The sequence below is a fragment of the Stegodyphus dumicola genome, chromosome 6 (genome assembly GCF_044657685.1).
Source record: "Stegodyphus dumicola isolate Sdum_Otavi_A_Nest chromosome 6, ASM4465768v1".
Classification (NCBI taxonomy): Eukaryota; Metazoa; Arthropoda; class Arachnida; order Araneae; family Eresidae; genus Stegodyphus; species Stegodyphus dumicola.
The window spans coordinates 122,771,138-122,790,582 of record NC_140773.1 but is presented as its reverse complement, the minus strand read 5'-3'; the positions used below and the strand labels follow the sequence as shown (position 1 = coordinate 122,790,582).

Genomic DNA, 19,445 nt, shown 5'->3' with positions numbered 1-19,445 from the left:
TGCAAAACTTATAGACATGCATTACGCTGTGGATGGCAATGGACACGCTGGTATGCATGTATTGACAACAGTTCCCAAACCGACATAACCCTAACCATAGGCTTAAGACAATTACACTGCCAATTGCAGGAAGCAGAATCATTCAGAATCAGCAGCCGCATTGGCCAGCAACATACAATATGGATATTGGATGTCAAGAACACTGTATTAGATGCAATGAAACAGAATCCACATACAAGTATCCGCACCGTTGAAGACAACCCAGATGTTGATCGCTGCTCCATTATGCGAATTCTGTGAGAACATCACCAACATCCATACCACATACAACAGATGCAGGCACTCAGCAAGATGGATTATCCCCAAAATGTGGCATTCTCATGTTGGTATTTACAGGCAAGGATTGCAGACCTACAATTTCCATCACAGATACTGTTTACCAATGAAGATACCTTTTCCCAAGATGGTGTCCTCAACAAGCACGATATGCATGTGTTTGACTGTATATCCCAAAGTCACATGATCACACAGCCACTAACAGTGTTTCAGCATTAACACCTGGACTGGAATTATTGGTGGCATGTTAATCGGTCCATACGTAATGCTTTAACGCTTGGACGTAGTTTCATACGCCACTTTTTTTTTAAGAAGTGTTGTTAGTGGATGTTCCCACAATGGCACACCTCAATATGTGGTTCTAGCATGATGGGGTTTCCTCACATTTCCACAAGAATGTATGTCAGTTCCTTGACTTGACACACCCAGATCGCTGGATTGGCAGAGGCAGCTCTGTACTGTGGTCACTGCAATCCCTGGACTTAACATCATGGATCTCTACATCTGGGGATACTTTTAAGTGTCTTGTGTATGAAACACCCATTAAATTGGACATGGACCTCATGGCATATGTCATTGAAGCGGCAGCAGCTGTCCAGGAAATTCCTGGCCAATTCAAACAATTTCGAAAAATTTGTGCGCCACTGATGGGAAGAATCATTTGTATTTGGTCCTTTTTTGCTGTAAAATAAAGTTTTTTTACACCGTTTGTTATCTTTTCTTTCTGCGATGGTCACAATACAATTTCATCGTCACGATCACATTTCCTACCCCCTGTTGCTAAGTAGTTTTGATTCCTCATGACCTGACACAACCACATGTGCCATTTGGACATGATCCTTTGTGACACCCTGTGTAGTACTTTATATGATATCAAGAGCCCTTTTCCTTGTAGACAGTGGTAACCTTTTCCTTGTAGACAGTGGTAACATCACGTTTACTTTCAAAGTATATGAGCATAAAAAATTTGGCTGGATAACTGAAAAAAGAGACAATGAAGGAGAAAATGACAAGAAGGTGCTTTGATTTCTGCTAGTTTAAATTCTGACTCTACAGAATCAAGACACATAACTGTAAAAGCAAATATACAAGTTTGTAAGTTTGACAATGAGTTTATAAAATATGGTTTTGCATGTACTGAAGATGATAAACCAAGAGCTAGATGCCTTCTCTCCCTAGCAGTACTGCCAAGCTAATCACAGCATCGAAACCAAATAAACTGCACAAGCATCTATACACTAAAAACTCAGAATCAAAAGATAAAAACCATTTAACATTTTTCTGGAAAAAAAAAAAAAAAACATTTTAAATGCAAGCAAAACTTTAGGTCTACTTTTGCTGATATTAACAAAAAAAAAAAAAAAAAAAAAAAACATTAGAGTGTTCTTTCCCTATATTGTAGAGATTTAAATCTGGCAAGATGTACACAATTTCTGAAGGGTTAATTGTTAAGCAGTCCAGTATATAGTAGGCATTACGTTTGGTGAAAAGGAAAAGAACAGATATATCACATACCACTGTCTGATACAATATTTGGTTGCAGAATATAGAAATAGCACATAATGTGCAAAGCAAATTTATAATCAGAATTAAAAAAAAGTAAATTTTTCAGTCTTCATTTGGACGAATCCACAGATTACCAAAACGCTGCACAACTAATTTCTTTTGCAAAATATGAATACACAGACTAAAGAGAAGATATATTTAAATTGGTAAATTCTTGCATCACAAGAAATAACATTACTTGAGAAAACTGTGTAGAAACATGCAGGGATGGAGCTCATTTAAGATATCCCGATCAAAAAGTATCATGATTTATTTATAAAAACCAATGGATTCTGGAACACAACAAAGACAATAGGAATTAAAATGGTAATGTTGCTTGACTGAAGACCTTTTATGAGCATAGTTGTCTGAAGAATAGTTGCCAGACATTAGTGCATTCTGAAAATTTGGGGATTTCTACAAAGATGGTTATGACAATAGTTAAGTAGCATTCTTCATCATAAACTCAATTTTAAAATAGGCACATTGGAATTTGCTTACCCATTTCTTTTCTTTCTTTCTTATCTTTTGAGGTCATTCATTCGAAGATCTGTCCTAGCCTTTAGAACAATGGTATGCTGAACTGACAAGCGATAAGGGGAACAATATGCGTATGGGTTAAATGCTTGAGGGAGTAAATATTCATGCAAAAAGGGTGAATTGTATTCAATGCAATTGTCCAAAAGAATGCTATTGTAGAGTTTTGAGTAAAAGAGAATATAATTTGCAGCAAGAATGCACTTCCAACATGAATGAATTTATCGAATTAAGAGTTAGATGTTTTCTCTGGCTTTAACAAATCGCATTTGCTTTAGTTGAAATACAGTTGATCTAGTGTTCCTTTCAGTAGTAAATATGGCTCCTGTGAAAAGAAACAAACACAGTGCTGGTTCAAATGAGAAGTCATTCATTTCTTGAAAGAAAATGGAAATTGTGCTGTAGCAAGGATGTTTGGTGTTAGTGAAATTTCCATAAGTGAGTGGAAGAAAAATGAAATCACAATAATTAATATGCCAAAAAAGAAATGTGCTTTGCATAAAGGAGTAACAAAATGCCCTTTTTTAGAAGAAAGGGTTGCAAACTAGGTCCTAGAAAAGCATCAGAATGGATTAATTGTAACAAGAAACAGTATACATTTATTTGCTTTAAAGTGGGCCCAAAAGAACATAAATGATAATGAAAACTTTAAAGCAACTTTGAGTTGATGTAGTAGATTTATGGCATGGAATAATTTTGTTTTGCAAAAGCTTTCGAGAGATTTGGATAATAAATTGATTAGTTTATAGAAGTTTGTTACTGATCTATGAAAGCAAAAAAAGTAGTTACTCTCATATATTGGAAATATGGATGAAACTCCAGGAATGTTTCAGATGATAGGAAATAAAACAACTGATGTGAAAGGAACAAAAAGGGTTAACATAAAAACAAGTAGCCACGAAAGATCTTGCTTCACAGCAGTGCTTCCCTTCTTAGCAGACTGTTCAAAATTAAAACCCATGATTATTTTTAAACAAAAGATGATTCCAAAATGTAAATTTCCCAAATGGTGTTTTCATTCAGGTCCAGGAGAAAGGGTGAATGGATGAAAATGATGTGAAATTGTGGATGAGAAATGGTTGGCAATAATGTTCTTTTGCCTTAACCTGTTACCACCCAGTGATCTATTTATAGATCATCTACTTTTTGAATGGCTACTGAGAACAATATCTTTTATTTCCTCCTTCTTGCCATTGACTGATTTCCTTACACATGTGGCCACACCTCCAAAAGGTGTTTTGAAATATTCTTTTCCAGATCAGTCCAGCAGTTAGCATCTAAAGTTAGCCAAGTGATGCTTCATAACGCAGCTTTTGATTTTGTATCCAAAAGCAAAAATTTTAAAGTAAATTATACTTTTGTTACATTTTCTACATTTTTAATACAACTTTAATTGTTCTGCATTATTTAGATTAGAAAAATAACTGTTCTTATAATTAAATTTTTAGCTTAAACATGATCTATTAACAGATCGCTGGACATTAGTGTTAACTAATACTGTTTTTTCCCTTTTCATTTTTTCCAGAATTTCCAGGTGTAATGTGTTTCACAGCACCAAAGAATCATTAGAATATATGTTCGAGTCAGATGTAATTGCTTTAAAACCTAATGTGGATGTGGTACCTGATGAAGAGCGCTTTGATAATAGCGAAATGATCACTCCATCAGTAAAAGATCTGTCAGGTAATGGAGAAATTTGTTTACCCAAGGAATAAATAGAGGTAAAAGAACAATGTAAATTTAAAAAAAAAAAAAAAAAAACCATGAATGATTTTGGACATAATATTATGGAGCAACTGCTATCTACATTTAGCGCCAGTAATGAAAATGAAAATAAAAAAATGTGTTACTTTGAAATTATTAAAAAAATGCTTGAAAAAATTTAAAATGGAGCTGAATTATTTTGATATATTATTGTGATGCAGAAAGTTTTCGACAATATTCCTGAAAAATTAGTCATGTTTACAGGGATTATTGAGTGAAGTTTTTTCCCCTTGTAAAGAATCATAATGTGATGAAAAAGAAAATGACGCGTTTTTTCAATGTAAGAATATGCGTTCCACGAAGTTAATTTGTGCAGTTCTCTGATATTTTTTTGAGCAGGTCCATGTGTACATTGATAGCCATGACAAGTTCTGCAATGATAAGAATTCTGCAACTCTCAAAAAAGATGTTTCTTTAATTCATTTGTTGTTTTATGTAATTTTTGGCATGCCAACTTTTTTTTTAAATGGCTGCTATTTTTTCACATATTAGGTTGGAAAAAAATTACTCTCTGATGATTTTGTACCACAATGACTTTGTGGACAGGTTGAGCAGATAATACTCATACATTTATTATTGAAGTTCCTCAGATTTTGGAGCTTAAGTGTCATCAGTATTCAAACTTTGCAGCTTACTATCAAGTACAAAAAAAAAAAAAAAAACTACAACTGATAATATTTTCCTGAAAATTCTTCTGTATGTGAGGAATTCCTGTAAGATGTTTTCTTATAATAGATGAAAGTCTTAAGATAAGCACTTCAAAATCATTCCCCTCCCCTCCTTCCCCACACCAACCACCATGATGACTACTGGAAAAAAAAAAAAAAAGAGTCAAGTCCTCCAATTTGCTAAAATTCCTTAATTATCTCTGTTCACAGATGATGACACATTTAGGATTCTAAATAATGGAAGGGTTATCTTGAAGTGTCCATTTTAAATTAACAGATTATGACACTGTTTACATAATTCTGTTTGATGGTTAAGCCTTGGTGTAAATTTTTATTACTGAATAAAATACAATACTTAACATAGCAAAATAAAATGTTATAAATATATATTTTGTACTTACTCTAATTTTAAAAATTTATTATGTATATATCACGCTTAATATTTCCATCTATTTTCATTAAAATTTTTAATTATTAAAAATTTAAACTCAAAGCAGATAGTTCAGATATATTCTAATTACCCAAATATTTTTTAATTGTGATCTGAAACCTTGTTACAATATTTGTAAGAAGTAAACAATATGGCAATCAGAAAAATTGGTCTAATGAATACTTTTTAACATGTATCAATCGAAGAACATGCAAGCATGTGCATTTTTAATAATAAGGCTAGTCTAAAGAGAACTGAAAATAATAAGACGGCAAAATTACTATAAAATAATTTTCTGATAGTCTGTTGGCAACAGGTGACATCAAACATTACATATTAGGAAAAGGGAGAAGGCAAGAGCCTCTTTCCCCCTAAATTTCAGGATTATAGGAATCCATTAAGTATTTTTAGGTTAAGTATTTTTAGGTACCCTTCTGTTATCAGAACCGGATTCAGAAATGTATGCATATATGCATGTGTATGTATGTGTGTATTTATACACATACATATTTATGTACGTACATACATGCACATTTCAGGTAAGTAAGATTTCACATTTTCTGGTTTCTGGTAAGTAATCATGTTCCAATAAATGAAAAGTACTCAATTTTAGGTCTTGAAATTTATCAGGAAATGAAAGAATGGAAATATATATATAAATGCAATTTGATGGATAAAAATTGAATTTCCTCATCAATGAAATTTCAATTTTCTCTCTTTTTTATAAGCATAAAACTACCTATACTTCAATACTGTACTAAACAAATTTTTATTTTTCTTTCTTGCAACTGTAAAATGTCTAACCAAATGTTTCATAACAAAAAATGACTGTATTTACAAAATTGGAATCCATATCCAGTGATCTTAATATGCAATTTTAAAAGCATTTTATTTTTAAACAGGCATTAAAATTTAAAAGAAAACAAGATTTAATTTCCATTCTGCTAAAAAATAACAGCATATCCATGACAAATAAAAAGAAACTAATTATGGGGAATATGGGATCATAAATCCCATATGCTGTCATCTGAATTATCCTACAATCATATATCCTGTGGTGGTAATGCCTTTTATGTTATCAAATTCATTTTAAAACATTTTTCTTTTACTTGTCACTTTAAATAAAGAAGTCACATCCACAAACTGCTCAAATACAAAATTAAATTTAATGTAGTAGACAACAAAGTTGTTCTTCTTCAGTTGCACTATAGCCTATAGAAAAGAGATGGCCAAGGTAGTCTCTTTTCAGAGTATTTTTTAAAGATTTTAGAAGTCTTTCTTTATCTGTTTTTGTCAATGGATAGCATTCACTACCATACAATGTGATAGGTTTAATAAGAATTGTATAAAGATTTATTTTTGTCTTGAAGTTTAATAATTTAGACAATTTCTTTAAGCCATGATAACATCTATTAGTTCTAAATAATCTATTATTAATTTCAAGTTTAATATTGTTATTAGAGATGATAGTACTGAAATATGTAAACTATGCAGTGTCCTCAAAAATATACGAATTTATTAGCAGTGGGATGGGATTATGTGGTCTACCTGTTACTGCCAAAAATTTTGTTTTACTCTCATTAGTGGTTACTCCAATGTCTCTGGCTGCAGACTGTAGAGACATAAGTCCTGCAGACTCTAGAAACATAAGACTCCACGTCTCTGGCTGCAGACTCTAGAGACCTAAGTCTCCACAACTGCCTGTTTACTCTTGCCAATAACGTCAATGTCATCAGCATTCACTAGTAACTATAGAGATCTCTGAAAAATGGTGCCTCTAGTTATAATTAAGGCATCTCTAATAGCCTTTTCAAGAAAAATAATGAAAAACATATATGTAAGGCTATCCGGCTCTAGTGTAGAATTGGATGCCCCTTCAATTAACAATAAATTTTGTTAAATTTTGGCGATGAAACTTCATTTATGGTTACCATGATAGTTTTAACTTCCTGATTTTTTTTTTTTAATGAAAAATAGATTTATGTGTACATGGACAAAGTTGATGCAGTGCGCAATACCTAATTTGTACAATTCTCCGATTTTTTTTTTTTTTAATGAAATTAGATCGATGTGTACATAGACATAAAGTTTGTGCAAATCTTTGACTTCTTATTTTGGTTTTGTAAATGGCCATCTTGAAATTCTGCCTTCCTAGCACCAATCTTGGCATCAAAAAAGAATCGGCAAAAAACATGGTGCACCCTATTGTAAACTTTTACCGCTATTACCTTGTTTCAATACCCTTTCAGTGTAGAATACCTCTGATAGATCAGGCATGATTTTATCTCTGTAATTTACTCTCTTTAAAGTCATTCTACATTAAAGTGACCACATTTTCATCGAGACAAAGCGGGACAAATGGAATGAAATTAGAATTATAATTTAGTTATAAAAGCAGACCAATAATTCAAAAAATATATTTTATTATATACATTCATATACTTGTCTGTAAATATACAAAAATATATTTATTACAGTCAAAAGTTGTTAATCTGGACTCATCGGGACTTCGGCGATTCCGGATTATCGATTTTTCCGGATTACAGATCCTCAGTTTAAATCTGGTAAGATGGCATGCAGAAATTATAAAATTAAAAATATGAAACCGTAATTTATGAAATAAAGAACAATTATGATCTAAAAGGTATCAAAATTTACAAAAAAAAAAGCTTAATATTTATTTGCTTACTTTATTAAACATTTCTTTCACTGTAAGTTGTTTAATTTGCTTTGTTTTATGTGCTAATACTTTCTCTTTAATTCTATATAAACAGACATAATTTCTCGTTCACTTACAAAGTTCTGCTGTTCAAGTCCTATAATTGCTGTGTCAAGAATACCGACTAATTTGTCAATCGAAATTTTTTCGTTTTCAATAACCTCTGTGTCACTTTCTTCACTATCGGAAGCGAATTATAATGACGAGGAACTTGATTTAAATCATATCAAAGACGGAGTACATCGAGATGAAATACTACATTTAGTAAGGAATTATAAGCCAAATAAAATAAAAACATCTGCCCTGAAGATAAGGATAGTGCTGACAGATCAATTTCCAATTCACTGCATGCCGTGGCATTTCTCCCCTTCCCCCCCCCCGGCCGCAGAGCAGCGTGAAATTGATAAACAGATTTCAGATTTCGAAACATACTTTCCACTTTGTAGATCCTTTACATATTAGTAAATATATATCGTAAATTCTATTTGACATAATCGAAAGTTCAAGCTTTTATAAAATTGCTCTAACAGTCTGCAAAAAATAATAAGCTGGATCCAATTCGAAGATTAAGGAACAACGCAATATGCAACATTAACTGAAATAGATAATTAGATAATTTTAGCTTAGCTTATACCATCCGTTATACATTAAACACGCATGTGTAAATATATTATGTGCATGCGCACACGCATATTCGCAGCCGTAAAGGTCTTACGCGCACACGTAAACGCTACGCATACGCAGAAAGCTCGTAGCTTTGAGGTCAGGATTATAGATCATTCCGGATTATGGGTGTCTGAATTAACGACTTTTGACTGTATTAGCTATTGGTAACTATAAAAATATTTGTAAAAAGAACAATTTGAATATTATGTTTTTTAATTAATTTAATATTTTATTAAAAAAAAATATGGTTTCGTTTCACGTTTATATTTTTTATCCAGGTGAATACTTTACAATAGATTTGGATCATTTATCAAAATGTCGCAAAATTTCTCGCTTGAATTGGTCAAATTATATTTTAGGCTTAATGCAGATTTTAAAGTTTTAATGGTCAACTGCATATTTTTTTTTTTTTTTTAACTGTCCATATTTTATTTATACTAGAAAAAACATGTTCTGTTGCTGCAATTGTTCCTGGAAGGGAGAGAGTATGTTCTAAAATTTTCAAAATATTTTCATAAGGAATATTATTCTCCTTAAAATGAAGGAATAACTCCATCCATTTTTGTCTGTTTCCACATTTGCAGATAACCAACATTTAGTTTTTTCATCAGTAACGTATCTTTTTACCAATGACACTTCATCAAAAAGATAATTTTCGATAATATTATTTTTTGGAAAATGGTTACTAAGATACTAAAAATATTTTTCCACATATTCCCATAAAATCTCCTTTTCTAATGTCACCCAATGAAAGTTTTTAATATCCTTGAATTGAACTGTCATTTCTTCAAGATATTCCAAGCAGTTACTAAAAGAATTTCTGACTTCTTTCAGAAAATCAGGTCGCTTAATATGCCACCTTGTTCTTCCAACCTAGTGATGTCCTTTCGAATAACTGAAGAAACGTAATCGTTATCAATTCTTTCTCGCAATTTTGTGTTTAAATTATTGATTACCTTCGACACTTCCGTAATTGAAATTTTGTCTCCTTCAATAATTTTCACAGCATTGTGAAATAATGTAGCTTCGTTGTGGATGAAATGAAGATAAATTTGTGATGTGTCATTTTCAAAAAACAGTTGCAATATTCTTGAACATCTATCTTGTGTTAAAAAGTATGATTTTAATGGTTCGTATATTTTAAAAATGTTTTCTATAGCTGGTAAAAGAGCTAGCCATTGTGTTTTGTTGTAGCCAACAATTCTTTTATATTCGATTTCTGCACTTTCACAAAAATCCTTCAAACTTTCGACACGCACAGTATATATATATATATATAAATACGAATAAATTTTTGAAATAATATTTTCAACATCTACTGGAAGTAAGTCAGATGCTGTTTGAATAGTATTGTGTAGAATATGTGTTGCACAACCTAGTCAAATTTTGGTTCAAAAGTTCGTTAAGTTTTGTAAAAACGTTATCGATGCTTCTTCTAGCTTTTCCACGAAAATTTGCATTAGTGTCAACAATAAAATTATTGCCTCACAATAAGCAATAATTTTATTATTACAATTATTCTTTTTTAAAATAGTACTTATTGAATAAAAAATTATTTATGAAGTTTCACCCAGAAGCTGCCCAGATGGTATAATGGTTAGTAGAGCCTGACTGCAATACTGAAGAGTCTGGGTTTGAATCCTGGAGAAGGCATGATTGTAACTGTATGTCCCTTCATAGGAGGCAATGATGGCCCACCTATTAGATGTCTCCATAATAAAGAGACCACTACATCTGGCCTTTGTTTAAATTAATAGATTCTGTTGCAAAACTATAACTGTTCACAATCTGCCAATGGGGAAAAAAAAGGTTCACCGGCATTGAAACAAAATCTAATATTCCAATTTTAATTCCTGTTTCTGGATCAAAAAGTGTAACATTGTGGGAAATAATTTTAAATCTTTGTGGTTGGAAGCATCATAATATATAATAATAATAATGTGCATTTATCTAATTCTTTCTGCGATTATGAAAACGAATATTGTGAAAAAACATTACAAATAATTGCTTCAGTTTTTGTCCTTGCATGTGCAAATTTTTTGTCGTACAATGTTTTAATCATTTGCGACATACAATCTATTGATCTGAAACTTTGATTGTGGTTTATGGTGTGGAAAGCAAATAGCCCTTCAGCTAATGCTCTGTTCCTCCATTAACAAAACATACTGCTTGATGAGACGTAACGACAATGATCGAACACGACCGAGTAAATCTAACTTGTTGCATCACCTAATTTAGTTTACTCTGCATGCATTTTATGTATTTTTTTATTTCTTTATATTCACTATAATAATTAATAAATAATAGATAATATATTTTTTCAGTGCATTTAAAATAAGAAATGCAGATGTTTTCTAAAAAGATGGGACATTTTTCAAAATCGGCGGGAAGCGGGATTATGACACCAAAATCGGGACGTGTGGTCACTTTATTCTAGATAGATCAACCAATTTTCTAGAAAACCCAAATTCCAGCACAGGTTTAAATAGCTTTTCATGGTTTATACTACCATAAACCGTCTTAAAATCAATAAAAAAAGATAAAAGGTATCAATATTATGTTCAATAGTTTTTTCCAAAATTTGTCAAATGTATTTGTCTAATTTGATAAATAGTAGATGACAACAAAGTTAGCATTCTTATTTTACGTTGTGTTACCTTAGATATAATCCTGCGTTATCCATTAAAATTTATTCTGCAGTTTTTTGTGGATTTTATATAAAAAAAAAAAAGAAAGAAAGAAAGAAATGCGTTTACCAAAAGGCTCGAATTTTTTTTTTTTTTTTTTCCAAACGAAGAAATCGGTCGATCTTTACAATATGGTAACTGGTAGTTTGGCGACATTTTGGAGGCGATAAAGGTTACTACCTGGGACTTTGGTAATAATGTGAGCAGTACTCAGTTCCGATTACGCATTATTTTGTGTGGGGGAAATGAGAGATCATGGGATATGTCATGTGATATTAATGGACGAATTACGGTTCTTTAATCGGAAAAGGGGGGAATTTGGACAAGTATCTGTGGATGTATATTATTTTGTATTAAGCTTCATTGTGTGTTGTGTGAAGTAGGGTTGAATAATTTTGGGATTGTATGGCGCTGTCTAAAGTGAATTGTAGATGTGATAAAGAGAATTTTTTTTTTATCAAATTCTATCAAATTCAGAAAAAAAATCGTTCAGTAATTTTATTGAATCCATAATAAAAGTGTATCCACCATGTAAGGAAGATTCGGAAGAAGATTAGGTTAGTTAGACTTTGTTAAGAATGTGAGTAGTAATCAGTTCTGATTACGCATTATTTCGTGTGAGGGAAATGAGAGATCATGGGATATGTCATGTGAAATTAATGGACGAATTACTGTTCTTTAATCGGGAAAAAATCTGGCAATTTTGTATTTGGCTTTATTCTGTGTTGTGTGATATAGTGTTTGTGAATTTTTGGATCCCATGGCCGTAACTAAAGTGAATTCGAAATGGGTATTTAGTGGTATTGAAAAGGATAGTAATAAATGTTTTTTAAGGTTGTGCGAGAGAGAAATAAAGATGTTTTATTATGTTATTTATTTTATCTGGTATCTTGCTTTGAAAGATAAGTATGATTTTAAAGATTCTGAAACAGAAGGAAGAAAAGTGTATCCGCCACGTAATCAAGATTCTGAAGAAGATTAGGTAAGTTAGTATTTTTAATTATTTGAGGATATTATTTTCATGCATTGTTGTAAATGTAAGGTGGAAAGGAATTTGGTATTATTGGGAAAATTGTTATTAGCAATGATTTAGTTTAAAGTAATTAGGATTGTAAGGTAATTTTTATTAATTTAATGTATGTGCTCATTTATATTTTAAGTAGTGTTTTTGAATTTAATTATATTTTAATGAAATGATAGTTATTTTGTGAATTTTATGTTTGTAGGAATTTGGTATACGTTTAAGTTGAAATAAACGTGCATGGAAATAATTTAAATATTTGATATTAAGTATTTGTAATGCTTGAGGTATGAATTCGTTGGTGACGTGTATAATGTAATAGATGATTTAGAGGTAAAAGTTTTTGGATATTCTATTTATTTTATATGTGGAAATGTTGATATTTGTAAATGGTAAATACTTTTTCGCGATCATGTAATTTCATATATGTTCTTTTTACCGGGTTTAAAGATTGAGAAAATTGTCATGTATTTTCGTGAAATTTTTTTAATTTATGAGAAAAAAGCAGTGTACATGGATATAGTGAAGAGTGTGCGCAATGCCATTTTTGTGCAATTCTGGGATGTTTTTTTAAGTAAAAATAAGTCGACGTGTACATGGTTTAGTGATATTTTAATGAAATGATAGTTATTTTGTGAATTTTATGCTTGTAGGAATTTGGTATACGTTTAAGTTGAAATAAACGTGCATGGAAATAATTTAAATATTAGATACTAAGTATTTGTAATGCTTGCGGAATGAATTCGTTGGTGACGTGTATAATGTAATAGATGATTTAGAGGTAAAAGTTTTTGGATATTTTATTTATTTTATATGTGGAAATGTTCATATTTGTAAAGGATAAATACTTTTTCGCGATCAGGTAATTTCATATATGTTCTTTTTACCAGGTTTAAAGATTGAGAAAATTGTCATGTATTTTCGTGAAATTTTCGTAATTTATGAGAAAAAACCAGTGTACATGGATCGTGAAGACAAAATGGCGGCGGGGAAAAAAAAAATAGAGGGTTGCTGTAGGAGAGTTGGTCGCCAAATTTTCGCTAAAAAATCGCCAAGTTACCATAATGTAAAGATCAACCAAGAAAACTTATGTAAAACAAATCATTCATGCCTTTATATGTTTGAGATAGATTTATAACTTTCAGTACTGTTTCACATATTGGAAGAAAACAATTTTGTTGAATATTAAAACTTCAGAAAAAAAGATTTGATAGTAAAAGATTGGTATGTACGCATTCCTTATTTCAATTTTATTATTCAACTTATTAAAAAAAGTATATTCTTTCACACATTAGTAAACCATACGATTAACAAAAAAATATGCTTATTAAATTCTACGACTCTATACTTATAAAATTTAAGCCAGTTCAATGCTTCCAGATACAGAATTCTGTAAAAATAAGCATTCCCACTTATACGCCAAAGTTTATTTTGGAGACGTTTAAACATCCAACGATTTAAACAAAATGCTGATACGAACTTTCTACAGATTGAAAAAGCTTGATGAAATTATATTCAATTGATAACATTTCTACCGTCTATATCAAACTGAAATCCTAACCTCTTTCTTACAATATATCAAAAATATACCTTTTTTTCTGGTAAGACTTCTTCTACACCGTTAGGATGCCACGCCACTCGAATATGTCCTTTTTTCATACGCTCCCAGTCTTTATAATCAGGGCCGTCAGATTCTTCATCATCACTGCTTATAAATTCAGAATTTTCTAAAACTAAACCTACATCAACGAATTTTTTCTTATTAATCTTGTATACAGCATCTTCGTCGAAGAACTTGCATGCAGAAGCCATGATGAATGAGATCGAAACTGAGGAGGTTTAGGAAAAATAATACTCAAGTTGCCAAATGGAAAAGCTAGAAAGTTTTTTGTTTGGAAAATAACGTGAAGCTCAGATTTTCTTATGGAATGCCAAAAAAAATGTTAATTTCTTCATTCTTATTTTCAATATATTACAAAATACATCATTGACATTTATATTTTTCAGAATGCTCAGTTGCAAACAATATTCAAACTGTTGCATGTAGTCTTTTAACTTCAATTATATCGTTTTAAAATAAGTTTTCATGATAAATGTTTTAGTATTTTATTTCAAGTGGTAAATATTACGCTTCGTTTCCATACATAAGTCTTGTATATATTTGAATTAAGTATATGAAATGAGTATAGGGTATGAATAGCCTTATATCAGGGAGTTTACATCTAAGTATCGCACTGGAATTATTTAAAGGGCTGAATTTGTAAACAATGGCAGCTCCTATACCGCGGTATGCCAAAGGCTTGCTGTTGAGTTCTCGCCTAGTAGGCAATAAGAGATATACGCCGGTTAGATATCGTGTAACGACAGAAACTGGAGCATTTCTGCCAGAGCCCAAGAAAACGCCTTTTGGATTCATGCGTGTGCTGTTAACTGTTTTGCCCGGGTTATATCTTGGAGCTACCATTAGTAAAGAAGGAGCAGCATTTTTGGAAGAAAATGATATATTTGTTCCTGACGAAGATGATGATGAAGATTGATAATGAAGGGGTTTACGAAATTTTATTTGATGTTGTCTAGTGAAACAAGTAGCAACGTTTCAGTTTCTATAGATTTCTGCTCATTTCCAAGTTTAATATTTTATTTGGCAATTAATTCCATAACAGTTTGAATGAACTATTAGTTGATGAAATACGCATAAATCATTTATACTCTTTTACCTACTAACGTATCACATTTTCAAAAATTAAGCAACTTGTATATAGAAGAAATAAATATGTTGGCATTTGTTTTCTGTATTCATCAAGATTCAAGATAGCTTCTCTTGTTAAGCTGAAATTTAATATATATATATATACTCTTTTACCTACTAATGTATATGTATGTATGTATGTATGTATGTATGTATATATATGCATACTAATATACGTGTATATAGAAATGTAGAAAAATAAAATGAATAATATGGAAACATCAAGTGGTTAAATATTGTAATTCATAAATATTTCTTTAGTTTTTTTTACTCATCATTATATGAGATATTTTCATGTGCTTACAGAAAATTTTCTGATACATGTAATATAATTTTCTGGTAGTAAAATCGCAAGTAAAAGCATAACAATTTGATATGATTACAGCTTGCTTCTTTTAAATAATTAAAACTTATTTTTTTGGTTTTTTAAAGGTTGGAGTGGATTAATCGATTGTGGTAGAGCACATGAAAACTGCTTGCAAATATCTCTGAGTTAAAAAAAAATTAAAATAATACTGCCTTAGGTTACATGGTTTCTTTAAAAATAATTTTCTTCATTTATCTTTTTTTTTTTTTTTTTTTTTAGTTAGTAATCAGCATGTTTGCTTCTTAAATCATAATTTAATATTTGAAGTGGAGTAAGCAAATTTAAATCTGTTATCTTTAATAAGTGGTAAAAATCATGATTTTAAAAGAAAAGACTATGCATGTGTAAAAACAAATTTTCTTTTTTCTTGAAAAAAGAGATTTCGCACTTAAATACATTTAGTCTTCTCCCCTCCTCACTTTCAGCAATTGCCAATTAACTGTTAAATTTTATTGATTGCTTATGTTTTATTCATATAGAAGTTGTATTTTTAACATTAATGTTTTGACTTTCAAGCAATCTTATGTTATTTATCTGTTGCATGTAAACACACGCATTGAAAAATGTATATTTAAATGGAAAGAAAATTTAATGTAGGTGTTTAGAATTCAATCTGAAATTATTTAATGTCATTTCACTATCAAAATATGTAAACATTAGAGATATGGAACTTAAGTAGGGACATTTTACCATTGCCAGCCATTGCCAAGGTCATTTATAACACTCAGGTTACTTCTGCTTTAGAAATAAATTATCACACATGAGATTCCTATTTTTTAAAGTCCTTCCAATTAGGATCAGTGTAGCAGATGACTGATAGGTTCAAAATTCTTTCTCTTATCTGCAGATGCATAATTTTTTAAAAAATGCTTTTTCCCCCCTAGCTGAAAATAGACGCATTTTAATAAAATCTTAAGGTAAAAGTATATTTTACGGTACCCCTTGGCGCAACTTGGTGATTTTTGGTGGTACATGGATGCCGAGTTTGTGCAATTCTTTGAATTGTTATTTTGGCTTGCATAACGGCGATTTTTTTCGCCAAAAATTGCCGCTACACAAAGCCAAATAACAAGACAAAGAATTGCACAAACTCGGTATCCATGTACATATCGACCTATTTTCACTTTAACAAAAATTCCCGAATTGCACAAAAATGGCATTGTGCACTCCCTTGACTTTATCCACGTACATGTCGACCTATTTTCACTTAAAAAAAATCCAAGAATTGCACAAACTTGCATTGCACACTCCCTTTACTTTGTCCATGTACACATTGATATATTTTCACTTAAAAACTCAAAGGACCACCCATTTCTACAGTAGAGGCAAACAAAAATTTCATAATCTCAATAAACTGCATTTTAAACCAAACAATAAAATAACATAAAAAGGAAAAACACTAAGACACAATAACATCCCGAACAAATACTAATTCAGAAGTCAAACAACAAAAAGCAGCAGTATGTTTTCAAATTTTCACTGTGCAAATTTGAAAATATAACGCTGATTTTTGTTGTTTGATTTCTGAAAGGAAAAACATGTTATACATTTAAGCGCTACAAAAAGCAAATGTCCACTTACCCTATTTAGAAGTTCCTTTGTCTTTAGTCTTTGGCACACAAAATTCCTTAACAGCATCCAAAAACCTCCTAAAATTATCTGAACTCGAATCCGTATATCGGCGTCTCCACATCTGAAGGTCACTTTCTTCCTAAAAGCCCTTTTAAATCCATCTAAACGGTTTTTACGTTTGGTTAGACGCATATCCTTCCTACATACAGGACATTTATAATGGCTACTTTTATACTCTTTTTCCCCTTTCGTTTGAAATTGTACAGAAACTTCACATTAATCTTACTACATTTAGCCATTCTACTGTCTAAGCAATAAAACCAACACACACCACAAAAGTGCTTACAAAACATCTCATGATTCAAAATTTCGCAGAATCATGCACCTGATTACATCATAATAGGGTTTCCATAACATTCAACTACTCAGGCTACCATAAATGAAACAACAACTTCGCCATAATACAAGGGCGCCATAATACTTAACCCTCTGAGCGGCTAGGGTTTTCGCTAAGAAAGCACAAATTTCCAAAAACTACTATGAGAACAAATGACTTTTTTGATTTTAATGTAAAAACTCTCCTGGTACTTCATACCTGGATTTGTTTTCTTTTGATATATTGCTTTAATTTGTTTGAAATATTTTAATATGCACGTATATATACGTTCTTACAGATATCACAAAAAAATATTCTAGCGGCAAGGCCGTATTTAGCCCCCTAGAGGGTTAAAGTCTACTCTAACCAAACTTTATTTTATAATACACAGAAAAAATGAAATGAGCAAAATTTCAGGCAAGCATCTTGTAAATGTTATTTGCATCTTTATCATTTTTGTCAAACAAGATGCTCACAAATGTGCACAGTGTTCATATTAAAACTTCCATGTTTATTTTCCTCCGTAAGTATTTTTTGCTTTAAAAATGTTAGTGTATTTATATCATGCATCTTAATAATGAGTTAATTTGAAGCAATTAATAAATATCAGATTTTAATTGTGGCTCTCAGCATGCTTTTAGGTAAGAATTGCCTTTATTATATTCATATTTTTCTGGAACACTGCATTTCTGACTATTCAAAAGAATGGAAATCAATTGCATAGGCTGTATCTCTATGAAAGACGAATTATATATAGATACTGCCAAACTGGAAAATAGTGTTTGCCAGTACCATGAATGTGATTTTATTACATATAGCAACTATTTAAACTGCTTTCTATGTTTTCTGCATTCATCTCTATTATTACCACGTCTATTTCCATCATTGAGCACCATTTAGCACTGGCTATTATTTTAATTTTTAATATGGCAGGTATGCATAGATAGAATTAGTTTTCTTGAGTTCAAAAACATTATTAGAAAGTAAGATGCTTACATGCAATGGTATATAGCTGAAGATATATAAGCATGCAAGAAAAAGAAATGTTTTAAAGGTCTTGGATTATATCTTAATAGACATAGTCATTATTGACTAATCAATTTATAATGTAATTTCCTGTTTAACAGTGTTTAGCAACAATTCAGTTTTCTTCCCCTCTTTTTCTTTAGTACTTTTTTAACTCTTTGTGGGCACACCTAAAGATTTCCTTCTGTGCGCACAGAAAAATTGAATGAAAAAGGATTTAGAGGTTAGGTTTCTCTGAACCTTCTGTATTTATAGTAGACGGCATCTCAACACAAACCAGTCCATATATTTTAGCCATGTTTGTTTAAGACCCTCATTTTTCAAAAAAGTATTCCAGATTTTTTTTAGGGTGTAAAAGGAATTGTTTGAAAAGGAATTCCTATTTTATTATTATTATTTTTGGCTGTATGCTAATCTCCTTATTCTATATTAGTTTTAAATTTTTTCCTTGAAATCTTGCTTAAAATTGAACGGCGAACCCGAGGTGTGCTCAGACCGGGCGAACCAAGACTCTAGGACAACTGAGAGACTGTATTCTTTGTTTCGCCGCACATCATCAGTCAGTTCATTGACAACAGAAAGGAGGTTCACATCTGTGTTTCATTTCCTGTTTCTCTTTTTTTTTTTTTTTTTTTTCTGAGAGGATGTTTGGTTATTAACTAACAAATTATTGGGGTGATTTTCTGAAGGTCAAGGGTAATTTTATCAGTTAGCTGTTTGGTTTTTCACTAGAGCAGTTCTCTTTTTCTCTTTTGCTTTCGTTCAAAGTTTCGCTAGTGCTATGTTTATTAGTTTTAAGTTGTAAATGTTTATTTAATTTTATTTTACAGTTTATAATTTCTAATTGCAGATATAATATTAGTTTATTTTTTTGATTTTTAATTATTTTCCAAATGGATCGAAGAGAGCTGACCATTTCTGAAGCACTGAACGTGCTACACGAATTGCTTCAGATAGTGAATCTAATACGGATCCCAGTACA

At 31.1% G+C, this 19,445-nt stretch overlaps 2 protein-coding genes across 3 annotated transcripts in view; one reads left to right on the top strand and one right to left on the bottom strand.

Annotated features, from left to right (window-relative positions):
* Nucleotides 1-14,230, bottom strand: part of LOC118196453 ((E3-independent) E2 ubiquitin-conjugating enzyme) — a 194,985-nt gene extending 180,755 nt beyond the window's left edge. For both annotated transcript variants that reach the window (XM_035367911.2, XM_035367912.2), the window contains exon 1: nucleotides 13,964-14,230. In XM_035367911.2, the coding sequence (XP_035223802.2) occupies nucleotides 13,964-14,185 (222 nt within the window). In that variant the 5' untranslated portion in view covers nucleotides 14,186-14,230. The remainder of the gene's footprint in view (nucleotides 1-13,963) is intronic.
* Nucleotides 14,231-14,604: 374 nt separating this feature from the next.
* Nucleotides 14,605-15,343, top strand: LOC146996833 (essential MCU regulator, mitochondrial-like). Its single transcript, XM_085818879.1, has one exon. The coding sequence runs from the start codon at nucleotides 14,641-14,643 to the stop codon at nucleotides 14,908-14,910; it is 270 nt and encodes an 89-aa protein (XP_085675005.1). The 5' UTR covers nucleotides 14,605-14,640; the 3' UTR covers nucleotides 14,911-15,343.
* The last annotated feature ends 4,102 nt before the right edge of the window (nucleotides 15,344-19,445 follow it).